General features: G+C 53.7%; 1 protein-coding gene across 2 annotated transcripts in view; it reads left to right on the top strand.

Annotated features, from left to right (window-relative positions):
- Positions 1-23,927, top strand: part of ARHGAP11A (Rho GTPase activating protein 11A) — a 350,081-nt gene that overhangs the window by 299,000 nt on the left and 27,154 nt on the right. For both annotated transcript variants that reach the window (XM_069638559.1, XM_069638560.1), the window contains one exon: positions 5,647-5,785. In XM_069638559.1, the coding sequence (XP_069494660.1) occupies positions 5,647-5,785 (139 nt within the window). The remainder of the gene's footprint in view (positions 1-5,646; positions 5,786-23,927) is intronic.

The following is a 23,927-nucleotide window of genomic DNA, read 5'->3' as shown; positions in this document are numbered from 1 at the left end:
CAGCCCCAGCGCAGAGAGACCGATTGGAGAAGAAGTACAGGCTGCCGATCTCTGCAACCAAGTGCTTATGGTCTCAACCGTTGCTGGACTCTGGGGTCTCAGCGGCCGTCAGGAAGTAATCGTCAAGATTGGCTTCCTCCTCTTCCTCCATCCCTCTAGACAACTAGGGGAAGAAGTTGGTTTCGATGAGTAGGTATGTGATCTACTTGGCAGCAATGACTGTCAAGGCTGCCAACGCCATCGCAATCGTTGCCAGAAACGACCTGGAGCTTTGGTTTAAGCTGGCTCCGCTGCTGTACTTACTCCCTGACAAGTGGGTTGAGGCATTGAATATCCTTCAAGAAGGAGAGATGGCTTCGGGCCATGCCATATAGTGGCACTGGACATCACGAACACTGGTTTCCGCCAGATGGGAAATGGATTTCGTCTTCGCTGTCGTGGCTGGCTGAAGGCCACCAGCTTTAGACAGGAGGTCCAGACAAGGATTTTGGACATGCCCTTTGACTGGGACAATCTGTTTGGGAAAGCGGTGAATGAATCACTCCAGGCCATCGAGACCGATACGGAGACGGCTCATGCCCTAGACACCCTAGAGCAATGATGACTGTCCTTTCGTTCCTCAGGAGGGATGTCTATCCGCTCTTCGAAGGGTTTTGGGGGTTGGGGACTCGTCCTCGTACCATCAGCCCTCCCGTTCCTCGACCCAGGAAGCCAACAGCGGTTGCTCCAAGGCCTTTGGGGCAGACGTCATTGTCAGGGACTGCAATGCTGCCAGTCGACCTGCAAACAAGATTGAACCAGCCAGGGCGTCTGGGGGGTCCCCACCTGTGCATCCCGGTGGGAGGCCGGCTGGTGAACAGCCTGTGGGAGACCTTCTGCACCGACAGATTGGTGCAGGACGCTCTCGCTCACGGACACCTTAGAATTCCAACAAAAGTGACAGCGAATACCACCGATGGCCCAGCAGGAAAACCACGTCCCTCGGCTGCAGCTGGAGGTTCGAGCCATGTTGCAGAAAGGGGCGATAGAGCTGGTTCCACTGCGACTCCGGGGCTCTGGAGTATACTCTAGGTACTTCCTCATAATAAAGAAGACTGGGGGCTGGAGGCCCATTCTCGAACTACGACGGCTCAACAAATATCTAAAGTCTAAGAAGTTCAGGATGGTCACGCTGCAGTACGTGATCGGCCAGCTGGAGTGGAGGAGTGGGACTTTCTATCGTCGTTGGATCTGGAGAACTCGTACTTCCACGTCCTCATACAAGACATTGCAAGTTTCTGCGCTTCGTTGTTCAGGGGAAGCATTATCAGTTCAAGGCCCTTCCATTCGGGCTGAAGTCGGCACCCAGAGTCTTCAAGTGCTTGGCGCCGGTGGCGGCTCATCTGCGATGCAAGGGATCCGTGTTTACCCCTACCTGGAAGACTGGCTCTTCCGGGCCAAGTCCAGGGACACCGCCGTTGAACACATGGAGTGGACCGTCCGTCTGCTGATGGATCTGGGGTTCTCGGTGAACTATGCAAAGTCCGGCTTAGCTCCAACGCAGGATGCTCTCTTCCTAGGATCCAAGCTCAACAGTGCCATGCCTGGTGTCACCGTCGGAGGAAAGGATATCCGCCATCTTGGGCAAGGTGCAGTGCAACAGCTGTTGGCACTGAAGATCGCCACGTTGAAGACCATCCAGTCGCTGCTCGGCATGTTGTGCATTTACCTGATTGGGCTCTGCAGGCTACGGATGCGGCCTCTACAGGAGTTCCTCGATGCCTGTTGGGTCCAGGTGTCTGGAAGCTTCCACGACGATTTCGCTCGACGAGGAGTTCTGATGAACGATCAGTTGGTGGGGCAAGCGCTCCAATATCGCCTGGGCACGGATTTCCAGAGCCCCTCCCCGTACCAGGAGACGGTCACGACTGATCCGTCTCTGGAAGGATGGGGAGCCCACATCAGACGTCTTCATGCCAGAGGTCTGTGGCTGTTGGAAGAGAAGACGCTGCACATAAACGTACTGGTACTACAGCTGGTGTTTTGGGTCCTCGTAGTTTCTGCCATCCCTCAAGGGCAAGGTGGTGAGGGCCTTCACGGACAATACCACACCAATGTTTTACATCTGGAAGCGGGGGGGCACCAGATCCACGGCGCTCTCCAGGGACGTGCAGGACTTGTGGCACTGGGCAGTCTCCCAAGGTATGTTCCTTATTCCGTTCCACCTGGCGGGAGTAAAGAACAGTCGCCGACTCCCTCAGCAGGGAACTACGCTCTTGCCACGAGTGGGAGCCTCTCTGCCGGACAAGGTAGGATTTTTCAACGCAATGATTGCCCGCACATCAGAGCTTTTCCAGATGATGCCGGTGGAAAAGAAGGAAGGCTTCTTATATCGGCGCCGGGCGGCGAAGAGGAAAACCATCCTTTCAGTAACGCGCCTGGACGATGTTGGACAATACCACACCAATGTTCTACATCTGGAAGCAGGGGGGCACCAGATCCATGGCGCTCTCCAGGGAGGTGCAGGACTTGTGGCACTGGGCAGTCTCCCAAGCTTTAGCAGGACCAAGTGGACAACCTGTTCGACAGATGGGGCAATCCCCAGATCGATTGGTTTGCGACGGCAACGAACACCAAGTGCCGGAGGTTCGCCAGCAGGTTTCCCCAGGCGGGGAGCATGGGGGACGCATTCTCATTCCCCTGGGACGGCCTGTTTCTGTAAGTGTTCCCTCTGTTGCCGTTGCTTCTTCGAGTCATCAATCAACTCAGGCGGTGCCGGTGCAGGATGATCCTCGTCTCACCAGCATAGCCGAGGCAGATCTGGTACACAGAAGCTTCACAGAATGTCAGCGTCTCCTCCAGTCAAGCTGCCGGTGGTCATGGATCTTCTCGCCAGGGAAGAAGGCTCAATTCTGCACCACAACCCAGGATCTCTGAACCTGAGGGCCTAACCCCTGCAGCATTAGAATTTTGGGGTTAGGATCTTACGGCGGAATGCAAGAAGGTATTTGCCAAGGCCAGAGCGTCATCTACTTTGAAATGCTACGGACTCAAATGGAAGAAATCCGCAATTTGGTGCAGTTCACAAAACATCGACCCTCTGAGGGTCACGGCCACTCGGGTACTTCTGTATTTGCCGTCATTGGCTAAAACAGGGCTGGCTCACGCCTCCAAGGTTCATTTGGCAGCCATCTCCGGCTACATCAGATCCCCAGGACGACTCTCTGTGGTCGAACTGGATAGTCAAGGAATTCGTCCAGGGGCTATTCCATTTGTGGCAGCACAATGTGGTACTTACTAGGCTCATGGGAGCCCCGTTCGAGCCTAGGCATTCTCACACTCCAGTTTCTGTCGTGGAAGACTGCTTTTCTCGTGGCCATCACCTTTGCACGACAAGTGGGTGAGATACAGGCCCTATCCTGTAAACCACCTTAGTTGACTTTCCACGAGACAAGGGTGGTGCTGCGGACGCACCCCTACTTCATGCCCAAGGTGCCATCACTTTCATCTAAGCGAGCCCTTGGTGTTACCTGTGTTTTTTCCGACGCTTTCGTCGCCGGCTCAAAGGACTTTGCACTCGCTGGATGTGACTAGAGCACTGACGTTTTTTGTGGCCCGCACAAAGTTTCCAGAAGACTTCTCAGCTGCTTTTGAACTTTGGTCCTGTGAACCATGGGAAGGCCCTTGCCAAGGCTTCCATTTCTAGGTGGCTCTCCGGCTGCATCCCTAATTGTCACCGGTTATCAAACCGACAGTTGCCTGGTCGTCCGAGAGCCCATTCTATCAGAGCAATCACTGCTACTACAGCGTTCCTGTCTGGTGTGCCCCTGCTGGACATCTGCAGGGGTGCTACGTGGAGGTTGAGTCACACCTTCACAAAGTTCTACTGCGTCAACAGGGTTTCCAGGGAGGAGGCGAGAGTCGGCCTAGCAGTGCCTAGCAGTGCTGCGCAACCTGTTTGCTTGAAGGGGAGCCTGATGAGTAGTTAAGATTGCTTCTGTTGAGCCTTGCCACCTCCCATGGTTGTGCATGTGTACTGCTATGTATTCTTTATTCATGAGCATGTGAATCCATGCCCGACCCCGTGCTGGAGAAGGAACAAGTTACTTACCTGTAACTGTTCTCCAGCATGGGTCTGGCATGGGTTCACATGGGAACCCTACCTCCTGCCCCTCTGCGGCTCTTCTCTTGTTCCTACTGCCACTTTATGTGCTACCAAATCTGAAGATGGCTGCCAGAGGAGGTGCTTGGGTAGAGGGCAGTCATTGGCTGGGGGCAGTATGACACAGAGCTCAGTGATTGGTCTATAGGAGAAAGACAGTTTAGAAACAAAAAAAATGTTTTCTTTTACTGAGGATTCCAGCCTGACAGGAATATTAATGAGCATGTGAATCCATGCCAGACCCATGCTAGAGAACAAGAGTTACAGGTAAGTAACTTGTTCCTTCCATGTGAACCAGTCCATATAACTACCCACCTTTTTCCAGAACCCCACTAACGTGGCAGAAAGAAGCCTCCACACACGAGATGTAAGGAGAGCGTTTATCTATTACCTGGTAAAGACAAGACGACTAAGAAAGATAGCCCATTTTTTTGTTTCAGTGGCAGCTGGTAGAGAAGGGGACCCTGTCTCTAAATCCGCTATTTCAAAGTGGATTGTAAACTGCATTACACTGTGCTACACTATTAACCAGAGAGATCTGCCATTCACGCCTAGAGCACTCTACTTTGGGCACAGGGGCTTCCATAGCATTCATTTCAAATGTTCCTCTTGAGTCCATTTGTAAAGCAGTAACCTGGAGTTCTGTACACACCTTTACACAACACTATTGCCTAGATGCACACTCTAGGTCTGATTCTCAGGTGGGACAAGTGGTGCCAAGACATCTTTGCTACTGTTCCTTCACACATACCATCACCATCTCTGGGTACTGCTTGCTAATCTTTGCACAGCATGTGATTCTAAGGAGATTAATGAGCATCAGAAGACATTCATTACTTACCGTAATAGCATTTCTGATTATTGTATCTGCTTAGATTCACATGTGCCTACCCTTCCTCCCCTCATGGAAGAAGGAACATGGACATAGCCATCTTACACCTTCTCTTCTCATTCTGTACTCCCTCACACTGACCATAAGGTTCCTTTAGGGCAGAAAAAACACAATCTGAGGCATCTCGACGTGTGAGGGAATTTGGGTACACTACACATCACGTTCGGGGTGGTGTTAGTCATGCCCATGTTGACGTCCCCTTTCGATCCTCAAAAGAAAGGTGCAATACTCTGCGATTACCACTATATGTCGGACTATATGCACAGCTTGTGAATCTAAGTAGATACAATCATCAGAAATGCTATTGCGGTGAGTAATGCACGTCATTTCCCGTAGCAGAGTTTTGAGTAAGAATTGGGAGTATGTTTTACTGATCCCTCACCAGATGACCGTGTGTAGTAGAGGATACTTTGTCCAGAGTTGTCGTATGATGTGCAGTTTGCTTCAAACCTAATATGGAATTTCTGGACATCTTGTTATTGAGATGATGATGCTCAATGTAACCTGCACACAGATGTCACCACAAGCTTACTGCAATCTATGCGTAATCCCTTTAGTGTACTCGCTTTTTCTTTGCAACTACTGGACATAATATTTTTCTCCCCTGCTAAAGAACCTTGTGAGCGCATACCCATCCACCAGCAGTTCTGAAAACATCGGCTGGCGGCTAGCGACCCAGCAGGAATTGGAGCAGGGATCCCAGCTATCCAAGGCAAATGCATCGTCTAGCCCACTGAAGTCTGTAAAAAGGGGTGAGTAGTGTTACCAGAGATGTCACTGGTAATTGTTGTTTGGTAAATGATTACTAATTGAGGTGTTTCTTGGGTTATGCATTGCCAGCTTTGTTCTCTTTATGCAATTGTTATATTCTCCAGCACGGGGTCTGGCATGGATTCACATGCTCATGAATATTCCCCGTCGTCAGGCCGGGAATCCTCAGTAAAGAAAGAATCAGTTTTGTTTCTGATCTCTCTCAGTAGTAACCAATCGCTGGTCTCTGGGTCATACTGCCCCAGCCAATGACTGCTCTCTCCCTAAGCCCCGCCTCTGGCAGCCATCTTCAGATTTTTACCGCACGCTGAAGTGTTGGGAGTCCTCGTGTTTAGCTCTTGAGCTTTTGCTGCGTTTTTCACGCTTTTTCAAAGAGAATTTCTCATTTTTTGGTCAAATAGAGCCTCAAGCTCTACCGTCTCTACATCCGATTAACGGGTATCCGTGTCAGATTTTTTTTCTACGCCCCTCAAGGGTGAAGATTTCGTCGCGTTACGCTTCTTGGAGGATTCCAGAAGCTTCTGTGGCCTACCCGAACATGGCCCATGAGAAAGGAAGCTCGACGCCCGGAAAGCTGTTCAGGGTTTGCCCTGGATGCCAGCTACAGAATGTGTTCAAGGAGGACGAGCACTCGAAATGTCTCTACTGCCTTCATGAGGACAAAACGCACGTGGAGAAGGACTGTGCGTTTTGCAGGAACATGTCGGAACGGACCGTCAGGGACCAACACTTTTGTGTCTCCAACTGACTGGAAGGAAGGTGTCCGTCTGGTGAGAAGAAGTCCGAGCGGTCTTCTAAGTCCTGTGAGGGCGCCCCGGCAACGGGGGCCCAACAGAAGGCAAAGCACCGCGGGCACCGGGAGCGCCGAACGGTCAGGCTCTTCGGCTGCCAGGCAGGGCGCGCCTTCCCCAGCACCATCAACCACGAGCCAATGCTCTGGTTCGGGGAAGAGGAAATCCGAGAACCCGGGTAAGCTTCTGGAGAGGCCCCGGTCCATCTCGAAGGATTCAGCCGAGGGGGAGCGAGGCGGTGACCCTCCCCCCAAGGTGAAGGCCTCAAGCACGCCCAAGGCGGTGATGGTCTTGATTCATCCGGCCAAGGCCTCCATCGAGGAAGTCGCGGCGGCCCTAGCACAGCCTTTGGAGGCTACACCAGTGGAGGCGACCTCGGGGCCCAGTGTCTCCCTGCCTCCACGGAGGGAAGCCTGTTTCAGACCCATCGAAAAGACCCCCGTGAAGACCCCAGCGGAAAAAGGGGGGGGGGACGGTGGCCATTGTGGACATGAACACAGCATCCGAGGAGGAGCTGGTAGAAGTCTTAGAGGGCCTCGACGAGGGTGTCGAAGAGGCCCGTCCCCACGGGAGGGATCCCTACAAGGGTGACTACGAGAGTGACGGCGGCACCGGCGAGGGTCCTAGTCAACCGTCGCGCCCAGAGCCGCAGGATAACTCGGCAGCCATTTTGTTGGCAATACAATCCTTATGTTCGGAGATGAGGACGAGATTGCCCTTAACACCGACGCAGGATCCGGAACCAGGCTCGATGGAGGAGCCAGAGCTGGGCCCGGCGGGAAGCCCCCCGAACAAGAGAAGACGGATCCATCCAGCCCCGCCTTTTCAGCCCTCGCGGCCTGCTCAGCCTTTATCCACGTCCCCCGTCCCTGGGGATGGCACAGGAACAGACACGGCCACAACGGGTACCGACGACGGCGGTGACGACGGGACGGAGCTCCCATCGCCAGCCCGAGCCTCCCCGTCTGACGAGATCGGATCTTTCCATGCAATGATCGCCAGGGCATCCAAGCTTTTTCAGCTCTGCCCCGAAGAGAAGGAAGGTTTCCTTTACCAACGGCACGAGGCCAAGAGGAAGGCAGCCCTCGCCGTGCCTCTGCTGGATGACATCTGGGACGAGGGTCTCACCCTTCTCAAGAACCCGTCTACGACGGCTGCCAAGAGGGATCGGTACGAGAAGAAGTACCAGGTCCCCGACACGGCCCCTTTGTGCCTTAGGGCACAACCGACCCCTGACTCGGTCGTCTCAGCGGCGGCCAAGAAGAAAGTGGGGGGGCATCGGCCTCAACGTCAACTTCCCCGCCTGACGGCGAAGGAAAGAAGCTGGACGCAATGGGACTACGAGTTATCTCGTCTGCGGCAACAACGATTAAGGCGGCCAACGCCCTTGTGATCGTGTCCTGCTATGACAGGGAGTTGTGGTACAAGATAGCACCACAGTTGGACTTCCTACCGGATGACAAGAGGGCCGATGCCCTGGAGATCTTGCAAGAAGGTGAAGTGGCGTCGGACTACGCCATTACGGTGGCAACGGACATTGCTGACGAGGGTGGCTCAAGGCGACGGATTTCCGCCAGGACGTACAAGCCAAGGTGTTGGACATGCCGTTCGACGGGAACAACCTGTTGTGAAAATGGTGGATGAGTCCCTCCAAGCCATCAAGGCGGACAGACAGCTAAGGCCCTAGGCGTTCTCCGGCAACTAAGGCCGTCCTTTCGGAGCACCAGAGGCAAGCAGGGTGCCCCCAAGCGATTCAACGGTGGCTCCTCTAGGTACCGCCAAGTGACCCGCTCCTCGTCACAGGAAGCCTATAGAGGACAAGGTAAGTCGGGTGGGCCACGCTGTCGTCGCCAGGGAGGCCAAGGCATCCTCCAAGCAAGATTGAACCGACAGCGGTGTCGGTCCCCCACCGAAGCACCCTGGTGGGAGGCCGGCTGGCGAAGTTCATCAGTGTGCGGGAGTCCATCTCCACCGACCGTTGGGTGCTGGACGCCCTGGCCCAGGGGCACGCCCTCGAATTTCTAAAAAAGTGCCGCCACATTCCACCCATGGCCAGGAAGGAAAATCGCGTCCCTCAACTGCTATTGGAGGTAAGGGCGATGCTCAAAAAAGGTGCCATCAAGCTCGTCCCGAAAAGGCTCCGGGGCTCCGCAGTATACTCAAGGTACTTCCTCTTGAAAAAGACAGGAGGATGGCGCCCCATCCTGGACCTGCGACGACTGAACAAGTACATCAAGGCACAGAAGTTCCGGATGGTCACCCTCCAGCACGTGCTGGGACAGCTGGAGGAGAGCGATTTCCTGCCATCTTTGGATTTGTAGGATGCGTACTTCCACATCCCCATTCTTAAAGGACACCGAAAGTTCCTCAGGTTTGTGGTCCAAGGATGGCACTATCAGTTCAAGGCCCTCCCGTTCGGATTGAAGTCAGCCCCCAGGGTGTTCACCAAGTGCCTCGCACCGGTGGCGGCGCGGCTGCGCCGATCCACGTCTACCCCTACCTGGACGACTAGCTCATCCGAGCAAGGACAAGGGAGCTCTCTGTAGAGCACACAGCGAAGACCGTCCAACTGCTAGAGGACGCCATCCCACCAGATAACGGTGATGACGGATGCCTCCCTGGAAGGGTGGGGAGCACACACCGGAGAACTTCACGCGAGAGGCCTTTGGCTCCCAGAGGAGAAGACGCTCCTCATCAACATCCTGGAGCTCCGTGCAGTGTTCTGGGCCCTCGGCTCCTTTCTCCTGTCCCTCAAGGGCAAGGTGGTGAGAATCTTCACCGACAACACCACCACAATGTTCTACATCCGGAAGCAGGGAGGAACCAGATCCCCAGCCTTCTCCAAGGAAGCCCAGGATCTGTGGCATTGGGTCGTCGCCCAAGGGATGTTTCTGGTGCCCTTTCATCTGGCAGGGAGAAAGACAACCATCGCCGACTCACTCAGCAGGGAGCTGCGCTCGTGCCACGAGTGGGAACTACGTCAGGATCAAGTGGATCGACTCTTCCGACGATGGGGAAAACCGCAGATTGACCTGTTCGCGACGGCGACGAACTCCAAGTGCCAGAGGTTCGCCAGCAGGTTTCCCCAGCCGTGGGGCCTGTTCCTATATGCGTTCCCTCCTTTGCCGCTCCGACTCGTCAACCAGCTCAAGAGGTCCCGGTGCAGGATGATCCTAGTCGCACCAGCGTGGCCGAGGCAGATCTTGTTCCCGGGCCTTCTGGACTTGTCAGCGTCCCCACCAGTCAAGCTGCTGACAGATGCGGATCTTCTCTCCAGAGAAGGAGGCGCCATACTTCATCACGACCCGGAGTCACTGAACTTGCAGGCCTGGCTCCTGCAGCACTAGAGTTTGGAGGGTACGATATCCCAGCTGACTGCAGAGAGGTCCTTGCAAAAGCCAGGGCATCCTCCACTCTCGTGCTACGGACATAAGTGGAAGAGGTTCTCTGTCTGGTGCCGTGCACAGAAGATAACCCTCTACGGATTACGGCCCCTTAAGTGCTGCCATACCTACTGTCGCTGGCCAAGGCTGGACTGGCTCACGCCTCCATCAAGATACATCTGGCTGCGATCTCCCGATACACCAGAACCACAGGACGGGCGTCCTTGTGGTCCCATCGCCTGGTGAAGGAATTTATGAAGGGACTGTTCCGATCGTTCCCGCCGGTGAAGGCCTCTGCCCCGGCTTGGGAACTCAACACGGTGCTGACCAGGCTCATGGGGGCGCCATTCGAGCCCCTGCATTTGGCACTGTTGAAATTCCTGTCGTAGAAGACTGCGTTTCTTGTGGCCATCACCTCCGCATGGCGAGTGGGAGAGATCCAGGCTCTATCCTGCAAGCCTCCATACTTGACTTTTCACGACACGAGGGTGGTGCTGAGGACGCACCCCTCTTTTATGCCCAAGGTGCCGTCGGACTTCCACCTCAACGAGCCCTTGGTGTTACCTGTTTTGTTCCCGTCGCCTTCATCACCGGCCGAGAGGACTTTGCACTCGCTGGATGTGGCTAGAGCGCTGAAGTTCTACGTGGACCGCACGAAGGGTTTTCGGAAGACGTCACAGCTTTTTGTGAACTTTGGACCTGTGAACCAAGGGAAGGCTCTCTGGAAGGCTTCAATTTCCAGATGGCTCTCCGGCTGCATCACGCACTGTCATCGGTTGGCAAACCGACCGTTGCCTGGCCTTTCGAGAGCCCATTCAACCAGAGCTATCGCTGCTACCACAGCGTTCTTGTCTGATGTGCCCCTGCTGGACATCTGCAGGGCTGCTACGTGGAGGTCGACGCACACCTTCACGAGATTCTACTGCGTCGACTGGGATTCCCGGGAGGAGTCCAAGGTCGGCCAAGCGGTGCTGCACAACCTGTTCGCCTAAGGTGAGCCTGGTGAGGAGGTAAGAACTGCTTAATGTTGAGTTTTGATGTAATGCTTAATGTTGAGCCTTTTTTCCACCTCCCATTAATTGTGCATGTGTGTACTGCTATGTATTCTTATATTCATGAGGATGTGAATCCATGCCAGACCCCACCCTGGAGAAGGAACAAGTTACTTACCTGTAACTGTTGTTCTCCAGCATGGGTCTGGCATGGATTCACATGTGAACCCTCCCTCCTACCCCTCTACGGCTCTTCACTTGGTCATACTGCCACTTTGCGTGCTACCAAATCTGAGGATGGCTGCCAGAGGCGGGGTTTAGGGAGAGGGCAGTCATTGGCTGGGGGCAGCATGACCCAGAGACCAGTGATTGGTTACTACTGAGAAAGACAGATCAGAAAAGAAACTGATACTGATTTTTTTCTTTACCGAGGATTCCCGGCCCGACGACGGGGAATATTCATGTGCATGTGAATCCATGCCAGACCCATGCTGGAGAACAGTTACAGGTAAGTAACTTGTTCCTTACTCATTGTTTGTAGCAATAACATGAACCTCTTCACACCCCACCTCATTCCATCCTCCTGTCTCCCACTTTCCTCGCATTAAACCCCAAACATCTCCTTCCACTGCTATCTAACACATCACCATGTCTTCCTGTCTCAGCTCTCCCTCACAGATCACCACTTTACTCCCTCCCCATCACTTATTCCTTCCCACTCCTCACCCTACGCCAATCCACTTCCATGTTCCTCTCCCGGGTCGCTTCCTTTCTTCCCCTACCTCACCACCCACTCCTTCCTACTTCACACCTGCCGCATCCTTGGTGCTCTTCTCCAGCATGGTATCTGGAATGGTTTTACATGCTTATGAATATTCCCCGTCGTCAGGCTGGGAATCCTTGGTAAAAGAAAGTTTCACTTTTAATTAAAGCTACTTCTACGTTTTCTTTCATGTTTTTCGATGGAAAAGGGTGCTATTTTTGTTCAAAAAGAGCCTGTGTGCTCTTTTCTACATCTGCCGATTGAAGGGATCCGTTGGTGGTGAATTTCAGCTCCTCTCAAGGGCAAATATCGTTCCAGAAGGCCATCTGGCCTACTTCGCTCCCTCCGACCATGGCGGAGAAGAGGGAAGGAAGATCTCTATTCAAGCCCTGCAACAAGTGCGGGCTTCGGAATGTGTTTGTGGAGGACAAGCACCTGCAATGCCCCTTGTTGGGGAGAATTTTAATTTCTGTGCTAATTCCCTTCCACCTTGGAGAACCCCAGCTCTTTTGCTGGATTTAGGACTTTTTAATTTTAACTCAGAGTGGGACCCTTTTCTCACTCCCTGTGTTTTTCCTTGACTAGGATTTTGTTTCAAGTCTGACAAACTTCATGGGCATCTGCTTTTTGCATAGTGACACACAGCACCCTCAGTGCAGTGTCACTGAGAAATCCCCTAGATTTCTCCCAAGGTTTAAATACCTTTTGTGCGTAAAATACTGTTCCAAGAATAGTAAGGTGAAAATGATTTTACTTAACGTTTTACTTTGTAGGTCCAGCACACACCATCTTATGTAGAATGCTGGGGCGGGATACCTAGTAGCCCCTTACCCTACTTTCTCATGTAAACATTTTTGTTAAACTTACTACTTTAAATGACTGGTGGCAGTGGTTTACTTTTTACTGCCAGTGTGCATTTCTACTGCAAGCTCAACCCTCTGCTGTAGTATAGCACCCATGTACGACCATTTTGCCAAAATGGCCCCTTCTTCTTGTTTTGCAATTTTCTGTTAGTAAGGTCTTTCTTTGCTTTACTCTAAGTTGAAACGGTTTGAGCCCTTTGTGTGTGCTGCCTTTGACGGGCTTCAGCCCTGAAGCCCGCCCCTGGCTGCATTGTGTCTGGAAGGACTGCAAGTGAGGGAGGGTCCTGAAACTCCCCTGTCCTTTGTCTCTAGGTGTGCCTGAACGAAAACCAGTCGGGATTGGCTGGCTGGCTGTCCGGGAAGGACAGCCACCCTGCTGGGTGATTGACAGCCTATGGCTGTGAATGAATGAGAACAAGCTTAAAAGTCGAGGTTCTTGGGACTACAGGCAGTCAACCACTGGAAGAAACACCAGAAGAAGAAACAGTGAAGAGAGGCCTGCCACAACCTCTTGGACCTTGAAATGCCCTTGAAGCCCTGCTGCTGTGCTGACCTTTTTCAAATGGACAGAGCAGCTCCAGAAGGAGCGACTTCTCCCCTTGGACCGGTGGGACCAAATGGCCCTGAGACACTCCACTTTGGCGCAACCCTTGACTTGCTGCGCCTCTCCAGTGCTGCAGAAACCCAATGCCAGTAGTCGAGTATCCATTATCGAGTACAACGTCTTCCGTGGTACGATTCTGGCCAAAAGCTCCAGGAGCCTCCTAATGACCCTCCAGAAGCAGGAAATCCTGACCCAGTGTCCCCTCACCAGAGTCCAGGGCGGAGGGAGCAAGGAAAGTCCATCCTGTGATATTCGTTGTGCATCAGTGCTTTTTGAAAGGTTCTGAAACCACAGAGCCGCTGGATCTAAGAAAACTTGTTGCTATCAAAGTCCTCTCCGGAGTACTGCTGCAAGAGCCCACCAGACGTCCTCCCTCTTGTCTCCACAACTGAAGTCCATGAACAAGGATCTGCTTGGCTGTAGCAAGGAGGAATCCAACTGGAACACTTGCGTACTTACCTTATTGCCATAAGTCGTGCATTTCTCACTTGAGAAATGCACTGGCTTACCTTTTTGAAGTTGATATCAGGTCCCTGGTCCATTACTTTGGCTGTCCTAGCTCCTTAAAAGCACCCTTCTGACTCTATTGACTTTGGCATTGCTTGTCCCCTCATAGGTTGTAATTTGAACACTTCTCCAGCATGGGGTCTGGCATGGATTCACATGCTCATGAATATTCCCCGTCGTCAGGCTGGGAATCCTCGGTAAAGAAAAAACCAGTATCAGTTGCGTTTCTGATCTGTCTTTCGTAGTAATAACCAATCACTGGTCTCTGCGTCATACTGACCACAGCCAATGACTGCCCTCTACCTAAGCACCGCCTCTGGCAGCCATCTTCAGATTTTTACCGCACGTTCATGTGTTGGGATCCTCGTGCTATTGCTCTCGAGCGTTAGTGCTATTTTTCGCGCTTTTTTCACAAAAACTTCGATTCTTTCGGTCAAAAGAGCCTCAAGCTCCACCGATCCTACATCCGATCAACGGGGACCCGTGTCGGATTCGTCTGCGCCCCTCAAGGGTGAAGATTTCGTCGAGCTACACTTCGGAGGACTCCAGAAGCTTCTCAGGCCCGGTCTCGGAGATGGCCCAGGAGAAGGGAAGCTCGACGCCCGGAAAGCTGTTCAGGGTCTGCCCTGGATGCCAGCTGCAGAACGTCTTTAAGGAGGACGAACACTCTTTCTGCCTTTACTGCCTTCATGAGGACAAGACGCACGTGGAGAAGGACTGTGCGTTTTGCGGCAACATGTCGGAACGGACCATGAAGGACCGCCATCAACGTCTCGCCAACTGGCTGGAGGGTAAGAGCCCGTCTGGCGAGAAGAAGAAGAAATCCGAGCGGTCTTCTAAGACCTTTGAGGGCGCCCCGGCGACGGGGGCCCAACATAAGGCCAAGCACCGCGAGTCCGCTGGCACCAGGAGCGCCGAACGGTCGGGCTCTACGGGCGCCAGGCAGGGCGCACCCTCCCCGGCACCATCAACCACGAGCCAACGCTCTGGGTCGGGTAAAGGAAGGCCGAGCACCCGGCGAAGCTCCTGGAGAGGCCCCGGTCGAGCTCTAAGGCAGAGGAGGAGCGTGGCAGTGCCCCCTCCCTCAAGGATAAGGCGGTGAGCGCACCTAAGGTGGTGAAGGCCTTGATCCATCCGACCAAGCCCTCTATCGAAACGGTCGCGGCGGCCCTGGCTCAGCCTGTGGAGGCTGCACCAGTGGTGGCGACCTCAGGGCCCAGAATCTCCCTGCCTCCTCGGAGGGAGTCTTCTTTTGTGCCCATCGATAGGACCCCCGTGAAACCCTCCGTGGGGAAGAAGGGGGGGCAGGGCGTCGTCGTAGATTCGGCCTCAACCTCAGAAGAGGAGCTGATCGAGGTCTTAAGCCACGGCCTAGGCGTGGAAGAAGGCCAGCCCGTCGGAATGGACCCCGACGCAGGTGACGACGACATCGTCGAGGATACCGACGGGGCCCCTGCTCGCCCGTCGGATTCCCCTCTGCCAGCGCCGCAAGACAACTCGGCGGCCATTTTGTTGGCCATACAGTCCTTATGCTCCGAGATAAGGACGAGGCTACCGTTACCGACGGAGGAACCTCTCCCGTCGGGGGATCCAGAACCAGGACCTTCTGGTGTTCCCCCTACCAAGAAAAGAAGGATCCATCCACCACCTCCTTTTCAACCGTCGCGCCCCGTCCAGCCCTCCTCCCCGTCCACCCGAGGGGATGATACGGGGACTGACACGGCAGCGACGGGTACGGACGACGAGGCATACGACGAGGATATTCCGTCGTCGCCTCCCACCAGGGCTTCTCCGCCCGACGAGATCGGATCTTTCCACTCCATGATCGCCAGGGCTTCCGAGCTTTTCCAACTCTGCCCTGAGGAGAAGAAAAAGGAAGGCTTCCTTTATCAGCGGCGCGAGGCCAAGAGGAAGACGGTCCTCGCAGTGCCTCTGTTGGACGACATTTGGGATGAGGGCCTTTCCCTCCTCAAGAACCCTTCCACGACGCCAGCTAGAAGAGACCGGTACGAGAAAAAGTACCGGGTCCCGGACACGGCCCCCCTATGCCTCCGGGCGCAGCCTACCCCGGATTCCGTCGTCTCCGCGGCAGCCAGGAAGAAAGCGGGGGGGGGGTGCGGCCTCCACATCGACTTCCCCGCCGGACGGCGAGGGAAAGAAATTGGATGCTATGGGACGTAGAGTCATCTCGTCGACAGCGACGACGATTAAAGCGGCCAACGCCTTGGCTATCGTGGCTCGCTACGACAGGGAGCTGTGGTACAAGATAGCTCCCCTGCTGGATTTTCTGCCGGACGACAAGAGGGCGGAGGCCCTGGAGATCCTGCAGGAAGGTGAGGTGGCCTCGGACCACGCCATCACCGTGGCGACGGACATCGCCGACACTGGGTTCCGCCAGCTGGGCAACGGCGTTTGCCTTCGACGTCGTGGATGGCTCAAAGCTACGGACTTCCGGCAGGACGTCCAGACCAGAGTCCTGGACATGCCCTTCGACGGGAACAACCTGTTTGGGAAGACAGTGGACGATTCCCTTCAGGCCATCAAGGCGGATACTGAGACGGCCCGGGCCCTTGGAGTTCTGCAGCAACGACGGACGCCCTTTCGGAGCGGCGGAGGCAAGGGCGCCTCCAAAGGTTCTGGCGGCGGTTTCGCTTCCTACCGTCAAGCGGCCCGCTCGTCGTCGCAAGAGGCCTACAGAGGACGAGGCTAGTCTAGCGGACCCCGCTGTCGTCGCCAAGGAGGTCAAGGCGGCAAGGCCGCGTCCAAGCAGGATTGAACCGGCTGTGGGGTCGGGCCCCCACCGAAGCACCCCGGTGGGAGGCCGGCTGGCGGGCTTCGTCAGCGTGTGGGAGTCCATCTCCACCGACCGTTGGGTGCTGGACGCCCTGGCCCGGGGCCACGCGCTCGAGTTTCAAAGAAGGTGCCCGCGCGTCCCCCCCGTGGCCAGGAAAGAACTTCACGTCCCTCAACTTCTCCTGGAGGTAAAGGCGATGCTCAGAAAGGGCGCCATCGAACTCGTCCCAAAGAGGCTTCGGGGCTCCGGAGTCTACTCGAGATACTTCCTCGTGAAGAAGAAGACGGGAGGATGGCGCCCCATCCTAGACCTGCGACGTCTGAACAAGTTCATCAAGGCGCAGAAGTTCCGGATGGTCACCCTCCAGCACGTCCTGGGTCAGCTGGAGGAAGGAGACTTCCTATCGTCGTTGGATTTGGAGGATGCCTACTTCCACATTCCCATCCTAAAGGGGCACCGAAAATTCCTCAGGTTCGTGGTCCAGGGGTGTCATTACCAGTTCAAAGCCCTTCCCTTCGGACTACGGTCGGCACCCAGGGTATTCACCAAGTGCCTCGCACCGGTGGCGGCGCAGCTGCGCCGCAAGGGGATTCACGTCTACCCCTACCTGGACGACTGGCTCATCCGCGCCAAGACGAGGGAGCTCGCCGTGGTCCACACGGCAAGGACCGTCCAACTCCTCACGGACCTGGGATTCTCCGTGAACTACGCCAAATCCCACCTGGTGCCCGCGCAAGTCGCACTGTTTCTGGGAACGAGGCTCGACACAGTGTTCCTTCTGGCCTCCCCGTCGGAGGAGAGGACCAGGACCATCTTGGGCAAGGTGCAACGGATGTTGGTGGCCGACGCGGCCAAAGTGAGGTCCATCAAGTCCCTCCTCGGGATGATGTCTTCCTGCATCTACCTCATTCCCATGTGCAGGCTCCGGATGCGCCCGTTGCAAGAATTCCTGGATGCGCGCTGGATCCAGACGACGGGCAGCTTCAAGGAAAGGATCAAGCTCGACGAGAGTTTCCGACGAGCGATACGGTGGTGGGGCACCCGCGCGCATCTGACGGCGGGCATGGACTTCCAGACCCCAGCCCACCAGGAGACTGTGACCACGGATGCCTCCCTGGAAGGGTGGGGAGCGCACACCGAAAATCTGCACGCAAGGGGACTCTGGCTCCCGACGGAGAAGTCCCTGCATATCAACGTCCTGGAGCTCCGTGCAGTGTTTTGGGCCCTCAGGTCCTTCCTTCCGTCCCTCAAGGGCAAGGTGGTGAGGATCTTCACCGACAACACCACCACCATGTTATATATCAGGAAACAGGGCGGAACCAGGTCCCCAGCGCTGTCCAAGGAGGCGCAGGACCTGTGGCATTGGGCCGTCGCCCAAGGGATTTTTCTGGTGCCGTTTCATCTGGCAGGGATAAAAAAACACCATCGCCGACTCACTCAGCAGGGAGCTGCGCTCGTGCCACGAGTGGGAACTACGGCAGGATCTGGTGGATCGCCTCTTCCGACGGTGGGGCACACCCCAGATCGACCTGTTTGCGACGGCGACGAACACCAAGTGCCGGAGGTTCGCCAGCAGGTTTCCCCAGACGAGGAGCATGGGCAATGCTTTCTCGTTCCCCTGGGAGGGCCTGTTCCTCTACGCGTTCCCTCCCTTGCCTCTGCTAATCCGGCTCGTCAACCAGCTCAAGAGGTCACGGTGCAGGATGATCCTCGTCGCACCTGCGTGGCCGAGGCAGATATGGTTCCCGGACTTGCTGGACTTGTCAGCGTCCCCGCCGATCAAGCTGCCGGCGGACGCGGATCTACTCTCCAGGGAAGGAGGCGCCATCCTCCACCACGACCCGAAGTCGCTGAACTTGCAGGCCTGGCTCCTGCAGCGCTAGAGTTTGGAGGATACGACATACCGGCCGATTGCAGAGAGGTTCTTGCAAAGGCCAGGGCGTCCTCGACTCTTAAATGCTACAGACACAAATGGAAGAGGTTCTCTGTCTGGTGCCACGCACAGAAGATTAACCCTCTACGGATTACGGCTCCCCAAGTACTGCCGTACCTGCTGACGCTGGCCAAAGCTGGTCTGGCACACGCGTCCATCAAGATTCATCTTGCTGCGATCTCCCGATACACCAGAACCACGGGGCGGACGTCCTTGTGGTCTCATCGTCTGGTGAAAGAGTTCATGAAGGGACTGTTCAGATCGTTCCCGCCGGTGAAGGCTCCGGCCCCGGCGTGGGAGCTCAACGTGGTGCTGACCAAGCTCATGGGACCTCCGTTCGAGCCTCTGCACTCGGCCCCGTTGAAGTTTCTATCGTGGAAAACAGCTTTTCTTGTGGCCATCACCTCCGCACGACGAGTGGGAGAGATCCAGGCCCTTTCCTGCAAGGTCCCGTACTTGACTTTCCACGACACGAGGGTAGTGCTCAGGACGCACCCCTCCTTCATGCCCAAGGTACCGTCGGACTTCTATCTCAACGAACCCTTGGTGTTGCCTGTGTTCTTCCCGTCGCCTTCGTCGCCGGCTGAGAGGACTTTGCACTCGCTGGATGTGGCTAGAGCGCTGAAGTTCTACGTGGACCGCACGAAGTGTTTTCGGAAGACGTCACAACTCTTTGTGAACTTTGGACCTGTCAATCAGGGGAAGGCTCTCTCGAAGGCTTCCATTTCCAGATGGCTCTCCGGCTGTATCATGTACTGTCATCGGTTGGCAAACCGACCGCTGCCTGGCCGTCCGAGAGCCCATTCCACCAGAGCGATCGCAGCTACCACGGCGTTCCTTTCTGGTGTGCCCCTGCTGGACATATGCAGGGCTGCTACGTGGAGGTCGACGCACACCTTCACGAAATTCTACTGCGTCGACCGGGATTCCAGGGAGGAGTCCAGGGTCGGCCAAGCAGTGCTGCGCAACCTGTTCGCCTGAGGTGAGCCTGGTGAGGAGGTAAGATGCTTAATGTTGAGTTTGATGTAATGCTTAATGTTGAGCCTTTGCCACCTCCCGTGGTTGTGCATGTGTGTACTGCTATGTATTCTTTATTCATGAGCATGTGAATCCATGCCAGACCCCATGCTGGAGAAGGAACAAGTTACTTACCTGTAACTGTTGTTCTCCAGCATGGGTCTGGCATGGATTCACATGCGAACCCTCCCGCCTACCCCTCTGCGGCTCTTCACTTGGTCATACTGCCACTTTACGTGCTTCCAAATCTGAAGATGGCTGCCAGAGGCGGTGCTTAGGTAGAGGGCAGTCATTGGCTGTGGTCAGTATGACGCAGAGACCAGTGATTGGTTATTACTACGAAAGACAGATCAGAAACGAAACTGATACTGGTTTTTTCTTTACCGAGGATTCCCAGCCTGACGACGGGGAATATTCATGAGCATGTGAATCCATGCCAGACCCATGCTGGAGAACAACAGTTACAGGTAAGTAACTTGTTCCTTTCTACTGCTCTGAAAGGCTTACCTAGATTTCATTAGAGGTTTCAAACTGTCTTCACACTATAATAAAGTATGTTCTAACCTTTTTATTTTCCTAACCCTTCCTTCCTGAAACCAAGAGTCTTGTCAAGTATGTTGGTGTTTGCAATGCTATCCTTGTTATTGAAGTCACTTCAGGGTGTAGGAGAAATGTATTAGCATGACCAAAACGTATTCACCAACTTTATTGACTCTGTAAAGTGATTCCAAGTTTGCTTGACTGTTAGACCATTGCTCTTTTTTTAAGAATACTTAACTAAAACTGATGTGTAAATAAATATTCATAACTGAAACATTGAGTGTAAGTGTTACTTTGTTAGTTGTATTGACTGATTTAATCTACACAGCACATATTTACCCCTCATGATATAGGCCTGGTTACTCAGTTAAACTACCAACTTGTGTAGTACAGATCTATACCAAAAGGTGGGTTACCTAATAGAAAGCAGATAAGTCTTGTGTAGTCTCACCCAGTGTGACTGCACCAATTCTTACCTAACACCTCTACTGTCTGCATCCAGACCACAAGGAAGAGGATTGCGAGGTATGCCTCGGCTTCTCCAAGAAGATGCTGAAGGATAGGCACAGTCGACTGCCCGTGTGGCTTAACGTGAAGGCCTCTGCCCTGTGCTCCGAGCAGGGTCATGCCTCAACCGTGAGCGGCCGGTCCGAGAAGCGCTCTTCTATGTCCTTTGGTGGCGCCTCATCCATGGGGGCCCAAGAACCGCAAGTACGGGGTAGCTGCGCAAGAGAGTCCCATGATGGACAGGGCGCTATCGACATCACCATCTGCCTCAATTGTCACCCGCCAATCGAGCTCCTCCTCAAAGAGGAAATCATCCAACCAGGCTAAGCTGCGGGAGAAGCTTGAGAAGCCAGGGGCGGAGGAGAAGGCCCAATCGGTGCAGGAGAAGTCTTGGTCGACGATAGAGCTGGTGGCGGCTGCTGTTACGAAGGTAAAGGGGGCTGACCCCGTGAGGGTAGCCCCCACAGCGCAGAAGGCGTCCCTACCCCCAAGGTGCAAAACGGCCAGTGACTTTGCCAAAGTCTGCTAGCACGCTGGAGAAGAGGATGTCGTCTGAGCCCGGCTCCAATCCCTCAGGGAGGAAAAAGGAAGTGGGAGGGGCAAGGAGGCCCCGGACCAGCCCCAGGCCATGTCCCAGCCCATGGAAGTGTCATCCAAGGATGACGAGGAGCTGGATTCCTTAAACACGCTCCAAAAGGACGTGGAAGAGGACGTTGGCCCAGGGCACAGTGTGCGAATATGCCAGCTCAACCGAGGGATATGTCTCTGGATATCCTGTTGACCCTCCACACTTTGGTGTCTGAGATCCAGAAGAGGATGCTGCTGGGCCTGGTTCCTATGGTCCCCAATGCCCTGACCAGCCGCCCATGGATCAGGTGGAGGAGGAAGCGTCATCCGACGACTCCATTTCAACCTCCACATCCGTGCCGTGCACCCTCTCACCCAGTAGACCTGGGCACAGGGATTGATACGGCCACAACATCGTCACAGCGGGGCGTCCCCACTGGATGATGTGGGGTCGTTCCATTCCATCGCCAGAGCCGCCGAGCTGTTCCAGCTTGTGCCTGAAGAAGCCAAAAAGGAGGGTTTCCGGTACCAGAGGCACAAGGCCAAGAGGAAGACCATCATGGCGGTGCCCCTTTGTATTACTCTTCCAGAGTGCACGGACAGTCATAAATCACCAGTGCAATTACGGAGCCAATACTTTGAACGCAGGAAGACGCAATAACTTGCAACCACACACTCTTAGAAAATAATGAGCACTTAAACGGCTATTTATTCAAAGCTTAGAAGCAACCAGTGATAACATAGAAATAAATCACAGAAGAAACAAAGAATTCAAAAGAAAATACATCACCGTGAGAGTAATTGGATTCCTCATCTCGCCAGAAGCGGCTGGAAGACCCCGATAACAGCCAGGCCGAGAGCACAACAGCCCACAGGTAGGCCGGACGGAAGCGTTCCCGCCTCCGGCTGAAGTCTCACCTGACCGCTCAGGGGTTCCGCATATATGCACCCTTCAAAAGGGGTGGCGATTTCTCGAACTTTCTGACAACGCACTTGCGCATTGATGAGCCGCCGTTGGTTGCCAGCTGGGACAACCGACAGTAACCTCAAGGAGCAAAGTGCATCCCCTCCTCTAAAAACAAGCACCAGGGAAAACAGTCCCATAGCTCATAACATACATAACAGTTAGCTTTCCCAGCAGAAATGTCCTTGACTGCATACCAGGTTTGGATAGCATGTTTTCTTCAGCATTGTGAATCTAGCTCTTAGCAAAATGAGTGCCGCTTTTCACTGCGGCATGAAGTAAATATCCATCATGGCTCCGAACGCTCCCAGAATGCACTGCGCACCAGCGTCATGTTTTAGCTCAAGCATAACAATTCCACCCTTGGATATTTATCTTCCATATCCCAGTGGTAGAGGAGCCGGTCTCTGAAACCGATGAAATATTAAAACTAAGTTGGGAATGCATTGAATACAACAACAACAAGCTATTATGATAGCTAATATAATGCAAGCAAAAGCGTAACGTAGTGTATCCCCAACATCGGGAATCCATGAAAATAACCAATCCCACCAATTCCCAGTATGGTCTTGGGACACTTGAGAAATGAGATACCTCGAATATGACTTTCAATGGATCGTGAATGGTCACTTAGATTGAAACAACACATACCTTCAACTGCGTTACACCCTAAATTATGCTTTAGCAATAGATAATCAACAGCAGCTCTGTTTTGCAAAGTTGCTTTTCTAATAACTTTACTATCGAGGAGTAACTTCTAATGCCTGAGAAGTACGATTAAGTCCTTTGACTACTAAACATGCTAATTTAATCAAAAATGTGTAACCCCCAGCAGCTAAACCCCAAACTCCCACTAATGAAAGGGTTAATGCTAGAACCTCAGCTTCTGATAGCAAATGCACATGTGAATCACAATCGGGGATAGACCCACAGACTCGAAAGTTGACCTTTTGCCTCGAGTTATCGCTGGGTGTAAAGGAAACATCATTAGTCCTAATCGGGTTAGGGCACATGGACCTCCGGAAATGTTAGATGGAATATAAGTGTATGTGATGTTGCCACATGAAAAGAGCCATCCTGTTGGAGGTTTCACATGATTCAAATAGCTGGCAGCTATCACTGTATGATTACAAGACAGTGTTATTCACGCTGGTACATGTGTGTGGCACTCGCAAACATAATCGTTGCTCAAACACTGTGAGATTTTGCTGTTTGGTTAAATCGAGCTGTTGGCATTTGCCAATTTCTTTTGCATTGCATGTCATAAGGTAGCACACATCGCCTTGGGTTATAGTATAGGTTATAACACGTGTCAAATTTCTCCATTTGCGATCTGTTTCCTGGCAAAATCTTCAGTACCCATAGATGGAAAAAGATTGCCTAATATCAGAATCTTGAACTAAAGAATCATTGTGTGTGACGCCAAAAATATGCTTTAGAACCGGAACTGATGTCAGCACTGCTACTAAGCACGTAGTCAATAAGGGTTCAGCATTGGGCACATCAGTAAGGCAAAAGTGCGTATTGTTGAGCACCTGTTGTGCCAGGTATATCCACATATTCTCCGTTTGGGTAATCATGGGAGAATGTTTTCGTTGTCCTGTAAATGCCTCTTGCATGACTGGCATCAAGGTTTTTTCACTTGCGCCTGATGTGTTTGCCGCATTTCCCAAATCCATGTCTTCGGTCTGACTGGCTTTTCGGCATCGGCATAAGGCTGCTTTTGAACAGCATTACTCATTATCAGTATCCCCTTGATCACTGGCACAGATGTGACATTTTTCATGGGTAGCAGCATGCCGTTTAACTCTCCCAAATGGAGTCCATTTAGTACCACAATTACACCAGCCAGACACAGGATCTACAAGGCAAACCCAGAAAAGAGATATCAGTGTTGT

This window comes from Ambystoma mexicanum, chromosome 14 (assembly GCF_040938575.1).
Source record: "Ambystoma mexicanum isolate Mex_15411 chromosome 14, UKY_AmexF1_1, whole genome shotgun sequence".
NCBI classification, from domain to species: domain Eukaryota; kingdom Metazoa; phylum Chordata; class Amphibia; order Caudata; family Ambystomatidae; genus Ambystoma; species Ambystoma mexicanum.
The sequence above is the reverse complement of the archived record's forward strand: the minus strand, read 5'-3'. Positions and strand labels throughout refer to the sequence as shown.